The sequence below is a fragment of the Patagioenas fasciata genome, chromosome 1, assembly GCF_037038585.1.
Source record: "Patagioenas fasciata isolate bPatFas1 chromosome 1, bPatFas1.hap1, whole genome shotgun sequence".
Lineage (NCBI taxonomy): Eukaryota > Metazoa > Chordata > Aves > Columbiformes > Columbidae > Patagioenas > Patagioenas fasciata.
The window spans coordinates 32,837,619-32,850,364 of record NC_092520.1 but is presented as its reverse complement, the minus strand read 5'-3'; the positions used below and the strand labels follow the sequence as shown (position 1 = coordinate 32,850,364).

The following is a 12,746-nucleotide window of genomic DNA, read 5'->3' as shown; positions in this document are numbered from 1 at the left end:
CAAGTTCTGAGAGACCACAGTAAGAGTGTGTCCTTCTGAACTCATTATGAGAAAACTAACAAGCTTGTTTCTAAACGCTTACCCAAACTGCTGGGTAGTCAATACTTCTCCCCTTTCTTCCTTCTGCATCTGCACCATCTTCTTCCTTTCAATGTTTGCCAACGTAGGAAAATTTCTAGAAGAAAAAAAAAAATAATTCACTGGATCTTAAACGTTTCACTTTTGTCAGTTCACCCTTTACCAAATCAGCATCCTTTATAAACATAACAGGTTTAAAAAAAAAAAAAAAAATTTAAATGTTTCATGGAACAGACTGTTTCCTTTTTTAAAAAGGCAAGAAACGTGAGTGCATTAATGCTTACATACTCAGATTAAAAAAAAAAATCTACTAAATTGTCATGATTAGATCTACCAAACTACCAAAAAAGCTACAGACAGTTCAGTCATGCTTACAGAATGTAACAGTACAATTTAGTCCTGCAATTTTATTTTTGTGGTGCTTCAATTGGACTATTTGAATGATCTTAAAAGGCACAACATGCTTTTAGCAAACCAACTGCTGAGTTCTTGAATTATCAAAAAAAAAAATAATAAAACGTTATAAGAGCAGTTTCTGGATGCAAAAGATTCATTTAATGTGATAGATAAGAAAAAGCACACACGTTTCCTCTCGAGCAGTATTGTTCTTGCACACTGACCTCTACTTTACCAAAATTATTGCCTTTTTTCTTCCAGCTTCCAGGAAAAATTGCTAAGTCATGCAGATCAAAACAAATCTACTGTTATAACCATCTCCCAAACCATCCCTCTCTTCCATTCCCCACCTCCCTTCCTGAAGACAAATGCTGTGCTGGTTCCAACGTGCAAGACCTGCTGCAAATTACTGCCAAAGCCCAAAAATGGCTGCACTGGTTGCTCTGTAAACATTAGTTAGCTAAATCCCAGTGCTTTGAGATAAAGGTGATAAACGGGAAACACACATGCACCCCCACCAGCTTCTGGACAGAAACAAAGTATAAATACTTAATAAGTCTATCAAAATGAAGTAACAAGAAACTTAGAACAGCTACTCACTATATATAGCTATAAAAAAGGACAGCTATCTTTCTTTAAATATTTAATCTTATCACATGCATCTTCTGTTTTACAACATGAATGTTAAGCATCACATTGAGGCAAGACAGCTTCAACCACATACCAAGGGAAAAAGACAAGAAGCATTTCCTATGAGACATACCTAAACATACTGCAGAACTTGTCTCCTTTAAAAGGATTTGAACTTGAGCTGTCAAGTCTATTTTCATTGGATTTCTCCCAGAAACCCACTATACAGTTCAAGTAAGCATCGAATGCGATGTTTCATCTCCACTCTTCCGCATTAGCTACATTTGTTCATCCATGTTATAACACTCCCAGCATACAGCAAGTGTGCAATTAATCATTTAATCTCAATTGCTTCACAGTGACAAAGACCCCTGCGCTTGGCACCTCTCCCCAGTCTTAGGATACAGGGCTTTACTTCACATCAGTATAGCTCACAGGAGGAGAGAGAACTATAAAATACACACTTATGTTCAAAAGAGCCCCTAATAGAAGATATACCCTTAATCCTGGAGCAAAGGAGCCTTCAATGTGCTCCTGTAGTTATGCTGATTAAGGACATATTCAGACACGCTCTCACAACATGACTTGAGACGTGATGCCTCCCACTTTCATTCCTGCGAGTTACCACTCCCTCCACCAAGCCACCCTAATGGACTCCATGAACGCCTTCAGTTCCATTCATTGCCAAGACAGATGTCTCCTAAAACACCTCTAGAGTTGACACAGGCAGTAACTAACAGCTAAAAAGAGCTCAAATTGTAAGCTCAAGCATGCCTGCAAAAACACATTTGAAGGCATCTGCAGCGGCTATGTTTCTCCAGCTCTCCTCAAATGTTAAACAGAATTTTACTCACTGCTTTCACCTTGCGCAGAAGACACACCCATTTTGTCAGCAGACAAACACAAGGGTGTTTTGTTTGATTCATAATAAGCAAATGAGCATCTGTTAGTTTATTCTTCCACCTAAGGACTTGGTGGGCAGCAAGCTCTTGATCTTCAAGTCTGCAGGTCACCAGTCTCTGTAGCAGGTTAGACTGGGTTCACTCTTCCCCAAGGGCTATGCTGTACAATGACAAGGCTGGGTTAAGCCCATCAGTGGGTCTGGGTGGGACCTGGCCAAGTCAACCCCAGTTATCCCTGCAAGGAGCAAGTGGACTGAAGAGGTATGGACCAAAGTTACCCACCTGCTTCAACGTACCAGCCCCAGTGCAACTCCACAACTCATCAGGTACCACAGCCACAGCACACAGAGGTCTGTAAACACCTCCTAGCATCTGCTAGATCTACCCATGGAGGCAGCAAAATTCACCTGGACCCTAAGAGGAGGCAGATGTCTACAGATGAAACATTATGGTCTTGAGGTAAAAGTTCATGGCAAACACTTTGCAAACTTCACCATCTAAGTATGGCCACAAAGTACTCACAAGAGGTCAAGAGAGGTTGTTTGTTTTGGTTTTTTTGGTTTGTTCTGGTGGTTTGTTTGTTCGTTTTGTTTTTTTGTTTGTTTGTTTTTTTTAATACAGAGAAATCTTATTCAGAAAGGCTAAATTTAGGAAGACTGCTCCTCAACAGAGGTGTGATGATGCAGAAGGAAAAGCCTACACTAAATCTGTCCACCTAAAAGGTCACATGTAGACATTCAATGAGCTGACTTGGGTTCCCATCATTCTTGGAAAATGTGCCCTCCTCCTCCAATAAAATGAGGTTCTTAAAATGTTACCTGCAAAAAAACACTGAAGCAGCCCAGCACCTAGGTCTTGTAAACAGCTTGTCAGAGCTTGAATACAGACAGCTTCATCAGTCACCACAAAGCCTTTACAAACCTAAGCAACTTCTTGTAAAAGAGGGAGTTAAAGGAGGACATGATGGTCCAGCAGTACAGATGCCATGAAGCAGCCAGCGCTGCCCAGGAAGGCAGCCGCATTTCATAGTGGCTGCAGCTCCCAATCAAAACACTTTTATAGTCCAGACTGGAAGGTTTTCAGGCTGACTATATTACATATACACCAACAAAACAATGTACAGGTAAAAGACACTCTAAGCTTCCAGAGACAGGGAATGGTGACGCTGAGTGTTAGCACTAACGTGTGCCTTAGTGAATAGATGCTTTTTTCAGAATGAGTGCACTAGCCAAAGTCATACATATTTTACAGGCAAATGTACTCTATCGTGCTCACATAAACATCAGAATAAACTAGCTCTTCACAAGCAGTGGAATAACAGAGCTCTGCAAATGTCGAACAGAAGAGAGACCTGTTTCTGTAGTAGTTCACACAACAAATTTCTAAGCCCAGAGCTATACATGTTTATCATCTTTATAGGAACAGTACTTGTGATCAAATTGTATCTCAATAATTTCTAGAGCTGGTCTTGATTGCATACACACAATCAACAAAGGGGACATGGATAGCCCAAAGGGAACAAAGATGGCCCAACAGAGCTGATTAAATCTTGGTTTAAGACTGCCAGGCATTTTTATCAAGCATTACATCTCTAGTGTGATTTTACCATGTGTTAGCTGAAGCAGTTTTATTGCTAGTCCATCCCTGCAATTCAGCATAAACTGTACTGCACTTATGTCTGCCTTGATCTACCAACACATTCCATCCACTTTGCTCTGTACTCTCTATTTTTACCAGGTGCCAAGAAATTATTTTTTCTATTGTGTATTTAACTAGTATGAATGCAACATCAGGAAGGACTCCAAGCTACTCAAGGACTGTCATTATTAAACTAGAGAACCACAAATTAATTAAAAGTGGTGTGGTTGACAGTACTACCCTTCATTCAGTAAGTACCTGTTCAGCCTATGAGACGTATTTCGAGGAAATACAGCAGCCAATTCACAACTGAACCAAAAAAACCCAACAGATTGAAGAAAGGGGGGAAGAAGGAGGGGAACAACTTACAGGCAACACACAAGATCAAGAAAATCCTCCAGTGCTATATTAGGACCCAAAGAAAAGTAAGTTTAATTATTTGCTTTAGCACCAGAGCAGCCTTGCCACATTCTTTCTAATAACCTTCGCTCAAGAAATGCTCATTAGAAACAGATGGGCTTGCAGGACCCAGATTTCACTTGGAAACATGGGAGGACAGCAATATCTCACTCTGACACATTAAGGAAATGCACTGTAGACAACTCCTTTTAAAGATGTGCTTAAGAAAATAAATACACTGAATGCAGCATATTTCTCAATACTTGGAAGGGATGGGACAAAACAAAACAAGTGTAATCATTGTAATCACCAAAGTTGATGTCAGACTTCACAACCAGCTGTCTGCAAAACACAGGGAAACCCTGAGATCCTCCAGAACTTCATTTCTATCACACTCCACTTAACTACAGATTGCCTGGCTCAGCAGGTTTGGTGGCCACAAACCACTAAAGCGCCTTTTAGGTAAGCAGAGACATGAAGGCTGCAGCAATGAGCAGGGCACTGTATAGAATCTGAGACAGGAGAACAGCATTCTGACCCAGCACACTTCCCCCAGAGACACTCGCTCCTTAACAGCTCTCCCACTTGTTTTCCCACTGTGTGAACAAGGCTACACATTTAACACAGGCTCTTTCAAACATATTTGAGCAGGACACACAACTGAGCAACACTGCAGTGAATTAAGAAGAAAAATTTCAACTCTGTAAGTATTTATAATTACTTGAAAGAACACACAAGACAGGAATGTTACGGATGGAGCATGGGAACACAGACATTAAATCACTGCATCCTAATTAGAAGCAAAGTACTAATGGTCCAAAAAAGATTCATTCTTAGCTCTAACTGGGGCTTCTGGAAAGAAAAAGGCTTTTTCCTCTCACCATAAGCCAAAACTGCCTAATAGCTCAGACTCCCTCTGGTGTCTTTTTTTTTTCTGTACAATGCACTGTTTACTGTGAGTCAACAACAAATCTTCAATAGTAAACTGATGCTTTGCTGGATTCCCAATTATTGCTTCACAAAAGTTTCAGCTAGATTTCTCTCTTTTACTCCTTTTTAAAATTTATTTAATTGTTTTTTAAAAAAGCATATTAGTACAGCTTTCTTGCTGTACAAAGTGTAATAAAAGCCACCCAGGTAGTCATTTTACACCCATCCATTATAGTTAATAAGATGCCCACAGGACCAAAGCACCAAAAGAAACCGTAGCACTACTCCATCTAGTGGCCTTGGCTTAGAAGGTCTTAATTCCATATTGCTTTTTTCGGTTGGTGGTCGTGACTACAAGACTTCATTTCCATTTATTTTACTGTGTCACAGTGAACAAAGGCTTTCAGCAATGTTTTACCACAGCCAAATTATATTCATCTGTAAAAAACAACAGTACGTGCCATGAGATTCTCTAGAAAATCAAGTAAAACTATCTCAGGCAAAGGATCATCCTTACAATTAACTGTATATATATATATGTTGCTTTTACTAACAGCACCTCAAGCAAACAGTACCCGAACAACAATGTATATACAACTCCTACTTCCCTTATGTTCTTGTGTATACAACAAAGCATGTACTGACATACATACCTTGAACACCATCTCAACTCTTAAACTCTCACATCAGCCACTAGATGGGAACTGTCCCAAACATCTCCCAAAACAGTAAAGTGTGTGCTAAGTTGAAAATGAATAGTGAAGACTCTGCACACAAGTCTTCATACTTTTCCTTGGAGCTACTCTTAGAAAATTACGTGTGGGCCACAAGACAGACAAATCTAAGGACATTCTGAGTTTTGCAAACTCTGTTCAAACACACTGTATTATAAGTAATATAGACTTGATAAGTATCACTGTTGGGGGAAAATATTGAAAGTAAGTCAAAACACAAACCCTTAAATATCTTTGGAATAAAATGAAACCTTGGAACCAGAACTAAGCTAACACCAAACTTGTATTTGCACAGATAACAAACAATTTTTGTCTGCTTAACTATGGCATTTTAAACAGAGGATGAAATAAAGTTTTTTAAAAAACACAACACCCCCACCAAAAAGCTGGGTTTGTCCCTTGATTTAAAAAAAAACGAAACACCACACATACTAGGAGCTACAGATTATCTTCACTTGTAAAAAATGATCAACAAGTGCAACAGTTGACTGCTGTGATGTGCTGACAAACACTTCGCTTTGCATTTCTGAAATTCTCACAGAAAGCTGAAACCATGTCCAAAAGGAACACTAAACTTGCTCTTTCTTATTACACAGGCAGAAATTTTGCTTCTTAATACAACAAAAAGTGATAGAAGACATGAAAAAAAATCTAAACATGCATTCCACTCATTTTTACTTTTTTAGAAAGACACTGTGTAAAAAGGAAGTCAGGTTCAAAACAAGAATGAATTATCATGCTTTCTAGCATAAATGCAAGCTGAATTCATCTGTAAGATTGCATCAGACAACCACATTTATTTTAACTTAAAAACAACAGGTGGCTAGTACACTGTCCAAGCTCATCACCAGTGATCTTGTAATTAAATTTGTATCACTTCCCGCTCTGCATATACAACTCTTGCTCACAGAAACAAAGCCCATGTACCGATCACTCGCAAGACTATATTCCAAGTCAACTACAGAAGTGAGGAAAGCATACAGCAACTTTCAGCTGCTTGAGAAGGGCAGATTTTAATCTGCTCAATCTAGTGTGGGGCGAAAAAAAGCCAAACATCAGTGTGATAAGATCTACAGAAGTCCAATGAGAACTTCTAAATACTTCAGTCCTGGTAAATGGAAAGAATTTGTACCACTTCACATCGCAGAATGAGAAATACTGCTTATATGTGAACTTTACCTTGTATGCTAGGTACAATGAGAGTTAAAACTACTGGAAACAACACCATTCATGGATTCTATTCTTTTTCAGTAGAAAAGTGTCAAGCAATTCAGAAAGTTCTTAAAAATTAGGAGAATTCCCTGTTGGGGTGTACTGGGACAACTTAAGCTACGGATATCTGAACGCAGAGGATGTGTTACAATTGTCAACAGCACAAGAGTTCCAGATTTCTTAGCAATCAAAAACCCACCAAACACACACACATTTCTGACCTAATCTGTCTCAGTTGGTATCTTGCCTTCTGTTACAATAATCCAAATGACTGTAGTCTCTGCAGCTCACATCCTCCTTGCTCAGCTGTTCTGACACAGACCACTGCCACCCAAGTTTTGCGAAGTCAAAGGAACAGCAGCAGGAAGCCTGTGCTGCTGCTGCTGCCTGTCAGCTAATGATAACACAGGGAAAACACAGTAAAACAAATTCACAGGTCACAAGTCTTACTCACTTTTTTCTTTCTTCTCTCCATCTAGCGATCTCTTCTGGACTGTCTAATTTTATTCTTTTAGCACCAGGTGCATGTGCCTAAGGAAAAAGTATTTCATAGGTGTTTAAAAGGAAAAAACCCACAAGGAAAAACAAAAGCATTCTGCCAACTATAGTAGTATCACACTGTTTTCAGCCCCAAAAGTAGTAAGACTGCACAGAGTGATTACAAAATTAGCCCATTGAAAAACCCCATAGTATTCAACATATTTTCATCCAAAACATTGTCTTACAAGAGATTTTACTCAGAGGTAATACTTTTCCTTCCAGAAGAATGAAAGCAAGCCTCTAACCAGGAGTGTCAAATGTAGGAGCAGTTACACTAATACAGTCCTAAAATTATGTTCGGCGCTTTGAAGGTAACTGCAAGTCTGACACAGCCCCCGGTGAAAAATTATTTTGACACCCCTGCTCTAAAGAATGAGAAAAGGGACTACAGTAAAGATTGCATAGACTCATACTTTGGGCCCAGGGGGACACCTACATTCTTCCAGTGTATCTGAACTATCTTCTCGTGTGCGCTGAAATTGCAGCCTTCTTCCGTGCACTGCAAGATAAGGGGGTGAACATAAGACACATCAAGTTACACAAACAAATTATAAACAAGCATTCAAGTACACCTCAAACAAACTCAGTGCAAAATGCTCGTACATTTAGTTATACAGAACCTTTACACTACTCAGTTTCAAACCAAACATGATAGCAAAAACAGCAAGAAGAGACAAAGTACTTCTAAATTTCATCTGATTTTAGAATGACCAGTGAAGCCAAAGTATCTGACAATTGGTGATAATGTGAAGTTAACTTAAGAAAAAGATTTGCAAGACTCTATGATTTCTAATTTTGATACATCCTTGCAATAAGGGAGTGGGTTTTTAAAATATGTATTCTACATAAAGACTTCTCAAACAAAAAAATTTTACATGATATAATGTCGATTAATTAATTCCTACCACTGGAGTGATTTAGCAACACTTCAGACATTAAAATGACTTCAGCAATAAAACCGAAAATACAACAAAGAGCTCCCTACACACAGCATTCAGAAAAAAATCCCTACTACCACTTTTTGTCACTCTGGAATCTCTTTGCTAAGTCTTCCATTCAAAGAGTGACTACAACAAACTACTTATCACCCACAAAAAAAGTTTAAATAAAACAAGCCAAACTCATCAACCTGTTTATGTTGTGAAATATGTTCATCATACTTCTCCTGGTTTTTATAGCCACGGTCACAGGTATCACAATAATGAGAAAAAACTGGCTCTTTTTTCTTCTTGTTCTGAAAAAAAAAAAAAAAGAAATCATCTCAAGATTGCAGTTACAAGATTACAAAACATTCTTATTTGTAGTTAGGTGTGAAACACTTTCATGAGTACTTTTGTTAATAAAGCCAACAACTAAAATATGTTTCAAAGATAAGCTAACATGGAAGTGAAGTTCAAATTACTCATCTTCTAAACAAAGCACCCTGTGCTTAGCTCTTTGCCCTCCCACCTTTCCATCAACTATCACTTCTGCAAAGCTGTGGCAGGTTTATTGAAGGCTGGGAGGAGAGCGGGCCTACAGCCCCAGTCCTCTTCCCTACCAAGTCAGACCACGCCTGTTTTAACATGACATGCAAGAGCTCACAGGGCAGCAGAGATCCTTCCTTCTCCCACTGCACACATCAGGGTGATGGGGCTGTCTGGCCCTGATAAAATAACAGAGTACTGATATGCACACAGAATCAGAGAACAGTTGGGGTTGGAAGGGACCTTAAAGATCATCTAATTCCAACCCCTCTGCCATGCGCAGGGACACCTTCCACTAGACCAGGTTGCTCAAAGCCCTGAACAGGTTGCTCAGCCCAGCCCTGAACATTTTCAGGGATGGGGCAGCCACAACTTCTCCGGGCAGCCTGTTCCAGTGTCTCATCACCCTCATGGGGAAGAATTTCTTCCTTATGTCCAATCTAAACCTATCCTCTTTCAGTTTAAAGCCATTGCCCCTTGCTCTATCACTACAGTCTCTTGTAAAAGTCCCTCTCCAGGTTTCTTGTAGGTCCCCTTTACGTACTGGAAGGCTGCTATAATGTCTTCCTGGAGCCTTCTCTTCTCCAGGTTGAACAAACCCAACTCTCTCAGCCTGTCCTCATATGAAAGGTGCTCCAGCCCTTCGACCATTTTCATGTCCCCACTCTGGACCCACTCCAATACAGCCATGCCTTTCTTGTACTGTGGACCCCAGTCCATTACCTTTGGTTTGTTATTTTCTTCTGGAAAACGCTTACTAAACCCAGGTGCTTGCTCCCCTTGCCATTTCTGGGAGAAATTGCCATTTCCACCTTCAAAAAAGAAAAAAAGAAGAGAGAGTTACACATACAGCTTCTAAAACCCATCACTTGCTACCTCAGTGGGCCTGCTGTAGCAGGAAAGGAGCTAAGAGAAAGGTGAGCCAGGGCTGCAAGACCAATATGGAAAGCAGAGCACACATAAAATCATTTAGGTTGGAAGAGACCCTCAAGATCGTAGAGCCCAACCATACACCAGGCACTAAACCATGTCCCTAAGCACCTCATCTATGTATCTTTTAAACACCTCCAGGGATGGTGACTCCACCATTTCCCTAGGACAGCCTGTTCCAGTGCTTCACAACCCTTGCCGTGAAGAATTTATCCTAAAAACACTTGGAGGAAGGGGGAGTCCTCCACTCCAAAAGAGACAGGGGCAGCCCCAGAGTCCCCAGTGGCGAGGGAAAGAGCCCACGGGCCCCACAGACGGCCACCCTTCGTGCCCCTCACCAGCGCGTGGGCCCTGCGGTCGCTCTCCGTAGGGCGGCGGGTACCAGGCGGCGGGTGGCGCGTAGCTGTCAGGCTGCGAGTAGCCGTCAGCGGGCGGGTAGCTGTCGGTGGGCTGCGCGTTGTCGGCGGGCTGGTAGCTGCTGGGCGGCGGGTAGGGCCCGGGGGGAGCCCAGAAGCCGGGCTCCCAGGGGGGCGGCGGGCAGAAGAAGGGCGGGGGAACGCCAGGCGGGGGCAGCCCCGGCGGGGGCGGCGGGTACCAGGCGAACGGGTTCATGTCGGGCACGGAGCGGCCGCCCGGGTGCGACCCCCGCTCCGCGTTGTGCTGCTGCTGCCGCCACCGCGTGGGGCCACACCGGCGGCCGCTACAAAATGCGTCACCTCCGGAGCTTAGCCGCTCACCGGCGGGTTAAACCTCTCAAAGCTGGATGGCATTGCGTCATCTATCAGCGCCGGAAGTGCGGCAGAGAGGGAGAGGGGTCCGAGCTGCGCTCCCGAGCCCGGCGCGGGGCCCGCCCCGCCATGTCCCGCCAGCTCATCGGCCCCGCGCTGCCGCCCGGCTTCCCGCGCTGCGCCCCGCCGGACACGGATGAGGACTGCGGCCAGGGTGAGGCGCCAGGGGCTCCGGGACACCTAACGCACCCCCGGACTCTCTGAGCACGGGTCTCCCCGCCTCCCTCCCGGGTCTTCCTTCCCACGCCCCCTGTGTCTCTCTCTTCCCACCCCCGGATCTCAGTTCCCCGTGTTTCCTGGCTCCGGGGTGCGTTCGGGGCCCGAAGGGGCGGGTGGCGGAGCGGCGAGGCCGCTCCCGCGGTGTGTGCGGGGCGGCTCTGCGGGGCGTGTGTTGCAGTTCGGGCTGTGGCGCCTCGGTGGAGCTGAACTGCACAGGTGGCTTGTATAGAGACTTTTTCAGGAACAACAACAAGAACAAATCTCATGTAATGGTGTACTGCGGCTATGAAATAGTCTAAAAGTTGTTTTTGAAAAAAACAGTATTAATTTGTTTGCTATTTTTCTGCTCACATCCTGTATGCGTTTTTAGGCCCGCATCTCCTAGTAGCTGTAGGAAACAGTTACCTTGCAAATATAATAGATCCAGGCAGGATCTCTCAGCAAAGCATATTTTAGTAATGATTTTGCAAGATCGGGTGTTCTACCTAAAGGTAGGCACACATAGTAGGTACTTCAGTGTTTACAGACTACCTGACGTCTGCCTCAGTTTACATATTTCATTCATCTAATCTGAACAATACCCTTCCCCTTACCAATCTATTTAAAAGATGGATTTCTTGCTCTTTGGCTATGCTTTCCCTTAGATTAACTTATAAATACAGGTATCAGTATGCATTCCGGGATTAGTTTGAAGAGACTTTGTTTTACGTTAAGGATACATAGTCTGATGTTTCTCAGTCCTTCCCCCCTGCCCCGGCTGGAGTCAGGCACCAGCTCCTTAGTTTTGTAAAAACAACATTCCTTCGTTAAACGTTCCTCACAGTAGCTCTGAGCATGAAGTTGGTGGGCAGAAAAAAAAGGCAATGAGTAGGTCTTTGCAACATGCTTTCCTTTGTCAAACCAAAACACATCATGAAAACACCGTTTTTCAGTCAGCGTTCCTCGGAATGCAGAACTGACTTACAGTGAGTGAGGCTGAGGTGCCTCAGTTGCCGTGGCCTCATGTTGAGAGCGGTCACATCAGCTGGGATCTCTCTGAGGACCAGCTGGCTGCCCAGCGGGCTCTTCTGCAGCAGACCTCAGTTTTCCCCACTTAAACTAGTCATATGCTGTATCAATAATATCTCTGAAGGTCGCGGTCTGAGCTACTGGAGGGTGTCCAGAAGAGGGTTACAAAGTTGGTGAAGGGTTTGGAGGGGAAGCTGTATCAGGAGTGGCTAAAGTCACTTGATTTGTTCAGCCTGGAGAAGAGGAGACTGAGAGGAGATCTCATGGCAGCTACAGCTTCCTCACAAGGGGAGGAGAAGAGGCAGAGGCTGATCTCTCCTCTCTGGTGACCAATGACAGAACCCGAGGAAATGGCAGGAAGATGTGCCAGGGAAGATTCAGGTTGGACATTAGGAAAAGGTTCTTCCCCCAGAGGGTGGTGGAGCACTGGAACAGGCTCCCCAGGGAGGTGTCACGGCCCCAAGCCTGACAGTGTTCAAGCAGAGACTGGACAACACCCTCAGACACATGGTGTGAACTGTGGGATTGTCCTGTGCAGGGACAGGAGTTGGACTTGATGATCCTTTTGGGTCCCTTCCAACTCAGGGCATTCTATGATTCATTAATGCTGTCTGTCCTGAACCCCGGTTCAGATCACTAGTGTAGATATATGTATATATGTGTTCAATTTCTGATAGTGTTTCCATGATCACTTGGCTGTTCCAAAGAAAGCAGCTCTGATGGGAAAGGTTTGCTGTGCTTGTCTACTCCTCTATTTTTTTAATCCAGAAGAGGGAGCAATAGGAAGACAGAACAAAGCTGCTGACACCAGAGCAACATCAAGCTCCAGGTCCATAGCTTGGCTTTGTACTGAAGTCCTGACTACATGCTTGTTTG

General features: G+C 43.2%; 2 protein-coding genes across 2 annotated transcripts in view; one reads left to right on the top strand and one right to left on the bottom strand.

The window, feature by feature from the left end:
- The window catches only part of NUFIP1 (nuclear FMR1 interacting protein 1), a 26,120-nt gene extending 15,284 nt beyond the window's left edge, over positions 1–10,836 (bottom strand). Inside the window, exons 1-6 of the mRNA XM_065853140.2 lie at positions 10,194–10,836; positions 9,649–9,737; positions 8,589–8,693; positions 7,896–7,958; positions 7,374–7,450; positions 83–175 (exon numbers count right to left, since the gene is read on the bottom strand). Of these exons, the coding sequence (XP_065709212.1) occupies positions 83–175; positions 7,374–7,450; positions 7,896–7,958; positions 8,589–8,693; positions 9,649–9,737; positions 10,194–10,467 (701 nt within the window). The 5' untranslated portion in view covers positions 10,468–10,836. The remainder of the gene's footprint in view (positions 1–82; positions 176–7,373; positions 7,451–7,895; positions 7,959–8,588; positions 8,694–9,648; positions 9,738–10,193) is intronic.
- Positions 10,637–12,746, top strand: part of GPALPP1 (GPALPP motifs containing 1) — a 19,067-nt gene continuing 16,957 nt past the window's right edge. Inside the window, exon 1 of the mRNA XM_065846250.2 lies at positions 10,637–10,797. Coding sequence (XP_065702322.2) covers positions 10,713–10,797 — 85 coding nt within the window. The 5' untranslated portion in view covers positions 10,637–10,712. The remainder of the gene's footprint in view (positions 10,798–12,746) is intronic.